The sequence below is a fragment of the Phodopus roborovskii genome, unplaced genomic scaffold, assembly GCF_943737965.1.
Source record: "Phodopus roborovskii unplaced genomic scaffold, PHOROB, whole genome shotgun sequence".
NCBI lineage: Eukaryota > Metazoa > Chordata > Mammalia > Rodentia > Cricetidae > Phodopus > Phodopus roborovskii.
The window spans coordinates 24947121-24960920 of NW_026126418.1; the positions used below are offsets into that span (position 1 = coordinate 24947121).

At 36.8% G+C, this 13800-nt stretch overlaps 1 protein-coding gene across 3 annotated transcripts in view; it reads left to right on the forward strand.

Moving 5' to 3' along the window:
• The window catches only part of Pde1a (phosphodiesterase 1A), a 290669-nt gene that overhangs the window by 85324 nt on the left and 191545 nt on the right, over positions 1-13800 (forward strand). The window contains exon 1 of one of the 3 annotated variants that reach the window (XM_051184389.1): positions 1664-2178. The exons of the other annotated variants lie outside the window; for them this stretch is intronic. Coding sequence (XP_051040346.1) covers positions 2126-2178 — 53 coding nt within the window. The 5' untranslated portion in view covers positions 1664-2125. Of the gene's footprint in view, positions 1-1663; positions 2179-13800 lie in introns of those variants that run through there. 3 annotated transcript variants of the gene reach the window in all.

The window sequence follows — 13800 nt, forward strand, 5'->3', positions numbered from 1 at the left end:
AACAAACTCAGGTCATCTAGCAGAGCAGTAAGTGCTCTGAACAGCTGAACCATCTCACAAGACTCATATTACATTTAAAAGTGGAAAGGTAGATGGAATTAAGTTTTGAAATTTGTGGTTTATTTTCTCGTATTATTTCTTTGGTGGAAAATTTACATCACACTAATAGTAATAGATGTAAATCTATAGAGACAGAATGCCACTACAAATGCAAAAGTTCCCTCCAGCAAAAACTATAAAATGTGTAATTATTTATATACTTTCCTATATTACAAAGACAACACATGTGGTTATAATAGAGTATGTATTGAAAGGTCTCCCTGTAGTTTGGGTTTGCATGCTCCATACCTAGCTTATTGTTATGTAAGAAGTCATGTGAGTTCATTATTGCATGTTGTTGCTAATGATACAAGCATTTATTTAGCTCTCTCTATAAAATATGTATATTAATTTGCTATGAAATATAAAATCATCTCTTTATGTAGAATTTATGTAGGTATCATAGTTTCTATGACAGTTTATTTGCAAGAAGAAAATTAAGCACAAAATCTCAAAGGGGACTACAGAATTCATTTAATATTATTTCATTTTATAAGCATTGAAACGAGTCCAGACAGGCAAGAAGGTCACCCCATAGTCACTGGAAGACAGACGCTGAACTTGTACACATTTATTTTACTTTTGGTTCAGTGCTTTCTCAGCCTCATTGCACTTCCTAGTATGGTTTAGAACTTGATAAAATCAGTGGTTCTTATAACTCTCCTCTCTGGTGACAAAAAGAAAAGGTGGTCTTATTTCTCTGTTGTTTACACACGGCAGCAAGCAGCTCCCTACCTTTGAGACTTTTGTTCAGGCTTTTTATGGATCATTCAACCAAAGTTATGTCTATTCTTCACTTTTCCCTTTATGGCATGGATTTTTAAGATGTTTTAATCATGCTCAGAGATGGCTCATTTAATTACATACTGAACCTCTGGCCTGGAATTTAATGTCTTTGTCCTTATCTGTCATGAGTTTCAATAACAATTCAGGAAAGTGTTCAAAATAACTTATCTTGAAAAGCTAGGATTTGTGCTCTCTCATGGTCACAAGCTTTCTCAAAATTCTCTGTTCTACTACTTTTCTTCCCTTTTATTGTTATATAACTAAAAAGTCACCTATTTATTATATGATCTCATGCACCCAGACTATTTAGGCTTATTTACTTATTTATTTAATCCATCCAGCATTTGTTTATTTGTGTGTATTTATGTGTTTGTGTTTTGTTTTCATTTTGGCAGTGTTAGTTCCATAGTTGGAAAACTGCATTTGAGGACAAGCATCTGGGTACATTTTCACTAACAGACTTGAGCTTGTTTGTCTAACTTCTGGACTCTGGCCAACACACAGGGACTGCTATCAGCTGAAATGGCATCTTCAACCTCAGCCCAGTGTAGGTTATTAGGTTGTCCGTGCCCAAAATGATGACTCGTCCCAACACTTCATCCAGTGTGAATTAAAGCAAGATTGTAAAATAATTATAATTTTTTGATGCAAAGCCAGCTATGCAACTCCAGCCCATCATTCTTCAGTAATTCATATACAGTTCTTATTTTAACAGGACTGACTTGCAGAGGGCATTCACTTGGGACTGCTTAGCCAGCTGTACAACTTTTATTTTGAAGAAAAAAAGTTGAGCCTCAGAACAAGCGCTTTTAAAGACAGGGAGGGACTTAGCCTTGCAGGCTTGACCAGCATGTGGAAGGAGAGCTCTCATGGCAGCAATAACTTAGGGGGAGCTCCTACCTGGGTGTCGCTTGGGGTAGGAAGGTTTCTGTTTGTTTTGTTCTGTTTCCGAGGGTCCTGTGTGTTTCTCTTGCCTGTATCAACGTGACTCTTGGTGGGTTTTGCACACCCTGCCCTGTGGGGGAGTGCCCCAACGTGCCTGTCTTATGTGGCCTCTATGGACACACTGCCCGGCTGGCAGAGAACAGGGAAGTCTTCTCCCAGAACCCAAAAAGAGAAAGAGGAAACTACTTTTTCCTTCTGGGCTCCTTGCAGCACAATAGCTTGGGATAAGCTTCCACATTCCCGCCCTGGATTTTCTGGACTGCTTTCCAGGAAGAAGTTAAAACTTCATCTTTAAATGGATGAGTATGTCACAATCAGGAAGAAACATCTCCAAAGACCCATCTTTAGGTAAGTCGTGCTGCATCCCAGGTGGCTCTGGGGCTGTCAGCCACAGTGGTTTCCCTCCTTCATCTTCAACCTGAGGAATGTGGCATTAAACTACAGCAGAGAAACGAAGAATGCCTCAAGTTTAACTTTGTGCATACTGAAGATACCCCTTTATTTTCTATTTTCTCAAGCTCGGTTCATAGGCTCTTATCAGCTCCTCAAAATATGTTTTAAAAACATCTTAGCTATTCAAGCCTATGAGTGACAGGGCACTGGAAAAACTTCTGAAACGTTGTGCAATCTCTGTTGCTGAGCGCTGCTACACACTCTTCTAATTGGAAAATATTGTGCTTGCTTCTTTGAACTCAAGGGCAGGGTTTCTGTGCTATAAATGCTATGTCTTCCCGAAGTAATGTGCTCTGAGATAAACTTGAATTTGATAGCTACTGTACTGGAGTGTACATTTCCTAGATTCTTTGGGAATATTAGGTGAGCAGTTAGGAGAAAAATAGGGCAAAGAGGAAGGCTGTAGTATGTAGAATGTATGACCAGGAAATTATGGGCATACTAAAATGGCTCAGATCATACAGTTTTTTTTGGTGTGTATGAGGGGGATGCTCTTTCTCTGGGGGAAGCACTGATTTCTACACTTTTTTTTAAGCCTTATTGTTTAATTATTTGTTGTGTTCTTTAGTATTGAAAATGAATAATTTTAAGTAAGTAGAAAATAAACAATTTCTGCTTCTCAAAACAAAAAAGTTAAATGTCAACTCTCTATTAACCCCCCCCACACAAATATTGTCAGCATACAAAAATAGTAAACGTTAACAATAGTAGATATTAATCTCAAGTTGTAGCCACTGGTGGTTGATCTAGGGTTAAATTCAGAATAATAGAAATCTATGGAGTGGACTCCTGTTATTACTTTGTCCTCAATATGGGTGAATCTTGAAGAGTGAAATTACATAAAATGTGGCCATTTTAATCACTAAGCAAATATTATTATAGTTTCATTAATAGAAATAGTTTTAAAATATTTTGATAGTAATTATACTTAAATCCATGCATGTGTACTTAAATACAATTGACATCTACTTCAGCAGGTAGCTATAAATACTGTATTCCAACCGCTATAACTATTCAAAAATCTCGAATTATTCACAAAATGGATTATTTACCTCAGAGGTCTTCTAACCCTACACAATTAATCTCTGTTTCCTTCATGTTCATGATAGTTACAGGAACTGCTCAAGCAGGGATCTGTTTTACGTACACAAGGCAAGGTGTGTTGGACAGAGGCAGCCCCACCTGGCCACCTCTTCTGTGCATTTGGGGATGGAGGCAGATGGTTTTCATGTCAGATGCTCTGCCCTTCTCCTAGGTTCCATGCTCAGGTGCTCTCTATTGCCAATAGGCTTCACCTTTGGCGGCTACATCATTTAAATACAAAGAACTGTTTTTTTTTTTTTTTGTGTGTGTGTGTGTGTGTGTGTGTGAAAGATAAGATCAGTTTTGCCCTAGTAATTAGAACAAAACGTGGTGAATTTAGATATTTGTTTCTTGTTCATGGTGATCTGGGCTAATTTCCCCCTGATTGCCATGAAGAGGTTGTACTTACACCCAGGTAGTTGTTTAAGGCAAGGATAGGAAACAGGCCAAGATTAGATGCAGGGGTGAGATTTACTGATAACTGGTAAGTGGGCACTGCCATTGCATCTACTACACATGGTGATGATGAGAGATGGGAGCATATTTTAAAGGGTTCATGCAATTGGCTATAATTCCTCCGAGAAAGTATAGCTGGGCACTGACTTCCTGATAGCTATTTGTATTTTTAGGCAAGCTGGCAATTGAGACAAACTCTAGTCTTTGCTATTTTGCCCTTATCTCATGCTCCTTCTCTTGGTACCTTGTCCTCTTGGATCTTCAAATTATCCTCTCTCATGGGAGTTTCTTTTTTCAGGCCTGGCTTTTCTTCTTAGCTATGTGCTTCAGACCTTTCTCTTTCAGTGTGTTTCTATCTGTTTCTCCCTTTCTTACAGGATTTGCCTCTGGTTATCAGTCTACTTGATAAGAAAATCTGCTTCAAATGCTCCAGTGGGACCACATAAATTCAATAGGACTTTTATGATCATAATATCTTAGCTGCTTATAAATAATTCATTTAAAGTTTTAGCAAGATAGGCAAAGTTTGAAACTTTTATTCTGAGGTTCCAAATTTCTTTATGTGGAGTGATGTCTCCTGAAAGACTCAGTTTAACACAACTCACTTGTACTTCTCTGTCAGACATTGATCTAAAGCTATTGTCTTGTATGTACATAAGTGAACATGGCATTCAAATGACAGTACCTTCCAGGAGGAAACAGTCACCTGGGAGAGACAGATATTAGGAATAAAGTATTGTGGAATTTAAGCAGTCTTAGAGAGAAAAATAGAAAAATGTTTTTAAATTCATTTTTGAGACTGAATTAAGGTCTGCTTTGTATTAGCGTAATTACTGTAAATTGAAGCAATTAAAAACAATTTATTAAGTGGAAAAAATAAATAGGTTTTGCAGTAATGCATGGCACATACTGACATCCTATGACTGAATTAAGAGGAATATGACTTGATTTAGATCCTGTTTCTAAGGATGTATAGGTCTCATACAATGAGAATTCCCAAAGTATCTCACATAGTAAGGCTATCAAATCCTCCTTATAAAGGACTTCTTTGGAATAAGAATACATACTCACACACGTCTCCATATATGTGAAGCAAAGGCCTAAAGTAAAACCGCTTTAATGATCAAGGCAGGAGTTTGTATTATTTTGTTCACGAATAGTGTGTGTATTTTGGGACTAATGGGACTGCTCATCCCTGAGCATTTGTAAATGGTGCTTCTTGAACACATGTTGTGGTTCCGGCAGTGCCCTTATAACTCAAGCTGATGCAGAAAAATGGTAATTCTTTTGTTCTAGGGAAACAATACATATAAACAATAAAGACCTCATTTTTTCTCTGGGGTCTGACACCTGACCTTTTTATCTCTTTCTCATTTATCATTTCACTGAGAGCCATTAATTTATATTTTAATGTTACAGAATTTAACACAATCACATGAAAGACCATTGTGTAACGTCAACAAAATAATTGCTGAAAACATTTCCACAGTATCAAATTCATATTATATCGTAAGCTTTCTCTAATGCCATGTGATGAACCAACCTTAGTCTCTGATACCAAGAAAACTGTTTTCCCTAACAAGCTTCAATCGTAAAATTATTTCTTCTTTGATTATCATTGCTATATAGAGTTTAAGCATAGCTTTTGCTATGAGATCACCTCCTGGTTTACTTCATATAACCTCTCTCAACACAATAATACTGCATGTGAATTTCTCCCATTGTAGTTTCTAGCAATGGATAGTTAATGTGAACTGTAAGGATTCTTACAGATTAAATGTGTTTTTTGGGGGAGCAAAACCTTTGAATCTCTTTTAGAGTTCAGAAATGGGTAAGTTATTATTTTTTTTTTTGTGGGGATTTTCCTTTAAAGAAGTCATAAACAAAGTCAATCTACACAAATAGTTCTTCATCAGCCCTAGCAATGAGAACTGCTCTATTCATCTGGGATCTGAGACACTGAAGGGCGATGATGCCAGGCCAAAGACTAATGGAAATCCTGTTGAGATCTTCCCAGCCTCCCAGCCTGTAGAACACGCTGTTTCTTTTCTTTATGTGTTTTCAAAAGTTTTATTTTTACTGGTATCTGTTAACAGTGGAACTCTGAGAGTGTTTTTGGCAGACATGTTCTGTTCACATAGAAATGTCGAATTCAGTAGGATGGAATGACAAAACCTATAAAAAGATCCTAATTTTGTTTGAGGGTCTATTAGGGAAGTTCTGGGGTTTATGCTTTATAAAGGAATATCATAAAATAAGTTACATAATTATTTGAAGTATCTACCATATATTTAATACCAAAAATCCTTTTTGAGTACAAGCATTGTTGTTCATTGTTATGCTATAGCTTAATGCAGAAACAATATTATCAAAGCCCACATGGAAAGATGACCCCATCTCTCAGATTTTTTTATACATTAATAAGGGAGGTACACTGGACTACAGTAGTTTTTTCTCTATTCAAAATGTTCAGATGAAACCTAGTTATTCTGATTTTTTTAAGTAGGTAAATTACTGCAGAGCTGGTGGTACAAGTAAAAATAACTTGAAAAAATTATGTAAAATATAAAAACTTGAAAATTTACAGCAATTATGATGCATTACTGGATATTATTGTTCCATAAATGCTTAAGTGTTTGGTATCATTTAATTGAAATGTTTTTAAAGTACTTTCCTTACACCATAAATATATAATTTTGAGAAAAAATACAGTGTAGTATAGAACAAGATCGTCAGAGTAAAGGAAGTTACATACAAGAAAAAGAAATATGAATGTCAATAGATGAAATGGTAAAATGCATCAAATATCCTTCTATGCAATAGGTTTTCCTACAGGATATGGCTCTATGTGAATCATATATAACATATAATCATATATAACATATAATGTAATCATAATATAATTCTGTATTTTAAATGTTTATTTTCAGTTTTTGCCTTCAAGATATTTTTTATAATTTGTTTAGTTATAAAAGAGAAATCCAGTCATGGTGATTACATGAGACCCTATCTTGAAAAAACAAAAACAAAACCCGGAAGAATAGAATAGGTGTAAGAGACAAAGGGAGCATGGGAATTTGTAAGGAAGACCCTGTCATTGGAAACTTAGTTTTAGAGATTTCCAAACATGTGATTGCTCTTTTAAAAACTTTAAAAAAAATATGTTGGTGATGAATAAAAGAACAGAGTGGTTACAGGAAGTGGTTACCTTTTACCCTCCACCATTAAAGTGCTAAATACCTATAAAACAAAGACTGTGTGTGTGTGTGTGTGTGTGTGTGTGTGTGTGTGTGTGTGTGTGTGTGTGCGCGCGTGCAAGTGCATGTGCTTGCCTGGGCATGTATGGCGTATGTGTAGAAGCCAGAGATTAACCTTGGCTACTTTTCTCTATATCCCTCTACCTTATATTTTGAGACAGAGTCTCTCACTATGCCTGGATCTCACCATTTTAACTAGACTTGCTAGCTAGTATACCCTAGAATTTCCTGTCTCTTCCCACCAGTACTGGAGTTACAAGCATGTGATAATATACTGGCTTTAATGTAGATGCTGGTGGTCCAACCTCATTGTATAGCAAGTACTTACACCCTGAGCAATTGCTCCAGCACCGAGAATGAATTTAATATTTAAACCTCTATATAATTGTGATTCTTAACTTTCCTAATGCTGTGACCCTTTAATACTGTTTCTCATGTTGTGATGACCCCAATAATAAAATTATCTAAGTTACTACTTTATAACTGTAACTTTGCTCCTTTTATGAATCATAAATTTTTAGAGACAGGTTTGCCAAGGAAATTATGACCCACAGATTGAGAACTGATGCCATAGAACATGATTTTACTTAACAAAAGAAATCTATTTTGAAATTGATATGTTTACTAAAAATTAATCTTTTTGTTGTGTAAATCAAGAGTGTTACTGGTGCTAGTTAAATGTCATTATATAAAGAGGACAAGGAATGAATACAAACTGATCTTGAAAATAAATTATAGAAGTCAAAGCAAAATAAACACATTTGAATACAAGACAGGTAATTGTTATCATTAAAAAGTAATCAAACTGAGTGTGCCTATTTATTTCCCTAGTCATAATAGGAGTTGCTTTAACTTTTAAGTGGTGATAACCAAATATAAACTATATTTTATTATATATTTTAGCTTGGCTTTGCTGTCTTCATCAGAGGCCTTAATATTAATACTGAGGACTAACTTTCATCTAACACTTTTTAGGGAAGTTATATGCATTTAGTATTCTAGACAACACTGTGGTAGGGGTGAAGTTGAAAATGAATGATTCCAGTCATATAGCCAAGGCAGGAACAGATCGAAGCATGGGAAAGTGTCCCTTACTCAACTGTACACATCTTATTCACAGGCTAGACAGCTTGCTGATGCCTAAGGTTATTTTGGGAGTTTGGTATGATTTAGAAATGGCTTTTCAAGGATCTGGAATGTTTGAAATGAGGAAAATCAAGATTATTCGCATAGAATAATCTATTTAATGGTCTCACATCATCTGGGCATTCTTACATTTTGAGTAATTAGCCTTCTGTGGATTTTGTTTAAGTAAAAATCAGGAGCAGAACATCAGACCAATGTATGCTTGTTAAAAGATGACCTGTGGGTCTGTAGACAGGGGATAACTTTAAAGATGTCTGCAGTATTTATAAACCAAGCCTCTTCAGTTCTGTGCCTGGATGTAACATAGTTTTGACAGTTTGTTCTCATGGGAAAGCTTCAGTTTATTTATGAGTTTGATTATGGCTGCTTGGACATGAGCTCTAATTGAGGAAAGTCCAACATTTCCTGAATTGGAGCTGCTGGAAGTGGAAAGATGTCACAGTTCATCGGAAGAGACCAACCACTCTTCTCCACGCATTGTTTTTGCACTGTGCATTCTGCCCCTCAAGAGCCATGCTTTTTGTTTTGAAGGGGCTTTATTTCTTAGCTAAATTGGTGTCCATTTCCAGTGTTTTTGTGGCTCAAGACTGGTATCTTAGGAAGTTATTTTTCAAACAGGAGTGGTGTGTGTGTGTGTGTGTGTGTGTGTGTGTGTGTGTGTGTGTGTGTGTGTACGTACTTGTCTGTGTACATGTGTGTATGTGTGTGTGCTCTCTTGTGTGCATACGTGGAGACCAAATGTTGATATCAGGATTCTCTACTTTATTTTATGAGACTTGGATCTTCTTGTTTTGGCAAGGCTGGCTGGACAGTGAGCCCCCAGGCCTGTCTCAGGACCCTAGTGTTGGGCTTACAAACATGGGCTGTCATACCCTCAGCCCTAGAATAAATATATTTATTGATTATCTATTTATTAGCCAGCTGTATATAGGCATAGAGAATCATGATATTTTAGTATAAATTCACCATTATCATTAAAAAATATTGCTTTTTAATTTGAATATTTTTTAGGATCAAAGAGTTTGGAACAAATTGATTAAATATCTATGATAATGAAAGAATAAAGCTGTGTTATTAACACAGGACAGTGACAATTTTATGAGTTCCAATTGAGGAAAGAACAGAAAGTTTCACTAGGTCAATTCATTTTAAATTATGCCATTAAATCAAAAGTTTGGATGAAAGTTGGGATACATGAAATTTTGGGAGCAATTGCTTGTTAGAGATCACTAATAAAGTTGCTAAATACTTATGTCTCCTCCAGCAGTGATGTTTCTGTGGAACACATAAACCAAACAAAGAAAACTTGCAGAATTCTTGGTCCACAGCTCAGCACTTGCTGTTTGTTCCAACTGATCCTGGTTGTTTGTAAGAATAAAATTCCTTGGCCTTTTCATCTATATCCTTTTTACACAGTTCCTCTATGTAGTATCATAAGTACATAAATGAGTAGACTGACTTGCTTAAAAAAATTATCAGACTCCTAAGGCTAGAATCAAAATTGAATCCAATGTAATACATCAAAACTTTTAAGAAAATATGCTTCATAAGTGAGAAAGTATTTATTAAAGTTTTCAAATATAGTAACGAACTATAGAAATGATCCCTGGAAGTATTAACCATCCGGAGTGAGGTGACCCAGTCACAAAAAGAGGGATATGGTATATACTCACTCATATATGGATTTTACACAGAGCAAAAGATTACCAGCCTGTATTTCACACCGCCAGAGAAACAAGGGGGAGCTAATGGGCGCCTAGACTGATAGCTGGGAAACCAGCATTGGACTAAGAGCCCCTGAACATGGGTCTCAGTTAGAAGGCCTGGGCAGTCTAAGGGACCTCTGACAGTGGAACTAGGATGTATCCCTGGTGCAGGAAAGGACTTTGGGAGCACAATCTCCAAGGAGGGATACTCCCTTAACCTAGAGGGAGGAGGGAGGGCCTAGACCCTACTCCAAATGACTTGACAGAATTTGACAATCCCTCCTGGAAGACATCACCCTTTCAGTGGAGTGTGGGAGGGATGGGATGGGAGGGTGATCAGGGGGGCATGGAAGGGAGGGAGAAGGAACTGGGATCAATATGTAAAATAAGAAAAAATATTTTTCAAATGTAAAACGAAAAGAACTCAGCACAGTCTAAGAAATAAATGAAGAAGTACTTGTGGTCAATAACAGAAGAAGTTTACTTTCTATCTCTAGAAACACTTTAAGAGGGGCTGGGAAGATGACTCGTTGGGTAAGGTCATCTGCTGCCCCTGCAGAGGATCAGGGTTTGGTCCTCAGCACCTACATGGTGGCTCATGGCCATCCACAACTACAGTTCCATGGGAGGCCATAATGCCAAAGGTCCATACACATAAAAAAGCACACAGAATTGGGTGAATTGCTACAGCACATTTTCTCTGAAAGTGCTTATGTTTGGTTTTTCTTCTTGTGATTCTTATTCTTAATTCAACTATAGTTTATTCATCCATTGAAGGGAAAGTGGATCATCAACTCTTTTATATTGTAAAGTAGCCTCAGTAATTACTAAGGACAAAAAAAATTATTAACAGAGTAGTGAGGTCCAGATGGGTGTTGGGTGGATAATGGGTCAGATGTGGTGCACCTGACTCCCAGGTGACAACATACCTTAGATGCCTAGTTAAATGTTTTAATAAGTTTAAAGTTTAAAGCAGTCTCACCTAATTGCCTACAACAGTAGTTATTTTACTGATAATGACTATCCATGTTTCCCCAGCTACTTTAGATAATTGACCTTAGATAATTAAGTAAGTTGGTAACACACCTGAGAAAATTGATTATTTTAGTGGAAGCTGGAGAATTACGTATATAATTTTAGGCAATTCAACTCTAATTCTATTAATCATCTAACCTGAATATCAGTTTTGGAAGAAACTCAGTCATAGCCATAGTGTGCATTGTTCTTGGCTTAAAGTTTAGTAATTTTTTTTCCAAATACATTCTCTATATAATAGATTTATGGTAATGATTTCTGTTCCTGAACTGTCCCAAATATTACCATAAAAGCAAAGGTGTTTGTGAAAGCTACAAGTTTGATAACCTCTCTTTTGAATCAGTGACACATAGAATGGATATTTTCACCGTTATCCGAATCACAGCTTACAAAACAAAACAGACAGAACAAAGCACTCCACATTAGCCTCAGAGATGCTGGTTCATCAGGTCTTGGGATAGAAAGCTTTGATGCATTTCTAAGGCTCCCCAGGTTTGTGTTAGTGCAGAGCTCCGTGTGGACTTGTGTCCTTGAATAATAGAATTCAAAGAATTCTTCAAAGAATTAATTCTGCTGATAGAATTAATACACACTAGAAAAGAAAGATCTGGAAAATTAATACACACATTAGACAGGAAATTCTGGAAGTGTTCTTAATAGCATCAGAAAATTATTGGAAAAGGAAGCCAAACTTTTCTTTCTCTTCCTTAAAACAGTCTCTGAGCCTAGTTGGCGACACACTCCTCTGAGTCTAGCATGCAGGAGTGAAGGCAGGAGGACTGTATGTTTCTGCATGTGAGCCTATAACAAAAGGAATTTAAAGAAAATATTTTTTAAAAATATAACGGTCTGTTTGGTTGAGTACCTCTGATTATGGTTTTGCCTTTTAAAATTCCTTTCTGTGTCTCCCTGTGTGCATGTGTTTGTGTTTATGTTGGTACCCATGTGTGCATGTGAAAGTGCATGTGAAGGTGCCAGAGTACATATGAGGAGTTCAGAGTCAGAGAACAACACGGTGTCAGTCTTCATTGTCCACCTTGTGGGTGAACAGGGTCTCTCTTGCTCTCCAGGCGCATATACTAGGCTGCCTGGTCATTGAGCTTCCAGAGACTGTCCCGTCTCTATTCTTGTCTCCACAGACATGCCGAGTTTATACATGGATGAGCTACTGTGTCATCTTTTGTGTGGCTTATGGGAATCTTAATAAAGGCTCTTATGCTTGTGTAGCAAATTCATTCACTAAATCATCTACCAAGCCCTCCCCTCTTTAATTAATTGTATTTTCCTGATGTAGATCTACACAGGCTATCAGGAAGTCCAGTGTAAAAGCTCTCAGCTTTGGCTATATCTTGAAATCATTGGAGAATCAGAAAGAAAAGTCCAAATGAAAAGTGTCTTAGTTTTTCTGTTGTTTTGATAAAATTCCCCAAATGAAAGGGTTATTTTTTTCTCATAGTTCAAGAGTATAGTCCCTCATGAAGAGGCATCCACAGCCAGGAAGAAGAGATCAATGAATGCAAGACCCAAGCCTAGTGAATGGCAGCACACACTTTTAGGGTGGATGTTTCCACCTCAATTAAACTGGTCAAAATAATACCTCACAGGCACGGCTTTAGGTTAGCATAGTCTAGATAATCCCTTATAAGAACACTCAGTGACTTGTTTCCTATGTGATTTTAGACCTTCTCAAATTGTTACTATTAACCTTCATAGCAGGTGTTATAAGTAAAGTATCTGGGTCAGACAAGTGAAGCAAAGTCTTCTTAAACTCTCTACTTTTCTTCTATGTAATTAATTTTGATAATTCCAGCTGTAAAAAAAGGTTTATGGGAAATGCAGTGACAAAAAGGGAGGGTGGCCCACTTGCACTTTGAAGAAAGGTTTCTGACGGCAAGTGCAAGAAGGAAAGGACACCTCAAATTTGAGAGTGAATAAAGGCAAGGGCTGAAAAGTGTTTGGGAACATTTTGAGACTAGGGAGACTTCCCAACTGGCCAGCGCCCAGAGCAGATGAGCATCCCTGGGTGAAGGATAATGGCTGATAATTTGGAACAAACTGGAATCCTGAGGCTGACTGCATGCATTCTGTAGATATGTGTTGCCACTTTTGTGATATGATATCAAACCTGAACTGAGCTCAATATTCTTGAATATCATGTACTTTTGTCCTAGGACACCACTGCCCCGACACACTAGGAACAAAGCTTTATGTTTCTAATGCTGATTACTGTATTCACTTCCCCCTGTAGAAGTTTGGCAGTTGATATTATATTTATTTTGTTTAGTAGTTTTCAGAATGTATTTAATTTTTAGCTCTCATTAATGTCCTTAGGAAGTTGTATTTGGAAGGAACTTTAGTCTCTAGTTACATCCAAATTTCTCCCAAATATGTCTGCTCATTTTTTGAAACTCACTTACCTTTGTTTTTCTCCTTGAACTAATTATTTTCTTATTTTTTATTATCTGGAAGATAGCTTGACCCCAAGAAATGTTTCTACAGCTAATATTTTTCCTCTCATCTCAGGGAAACAAAGTTGCCTAGTTGGAGAATAGTGAATGTTTATTATGTAATCATGATGGTGTGAGTTTAAAAAAAAAGAAGAAGAAATATTTTGGAAAGATTGAGAAACAATGAACAATGTCACATTATTGAAACAGCTGAGGATAAATGAAGAAATAACAGATGGGAGTTTCGTGGGATTGTCACACCCAGGTGTCACTGTGCACACAAAGTGGGCCGTCTGTTATCTAGATCTTGAATCTGTCCTTCCATTTCATCTTGAAAAGATTTTTTTCCAGCATTGCCTTTAAATTTATGCTTACTTAAAAACAGTC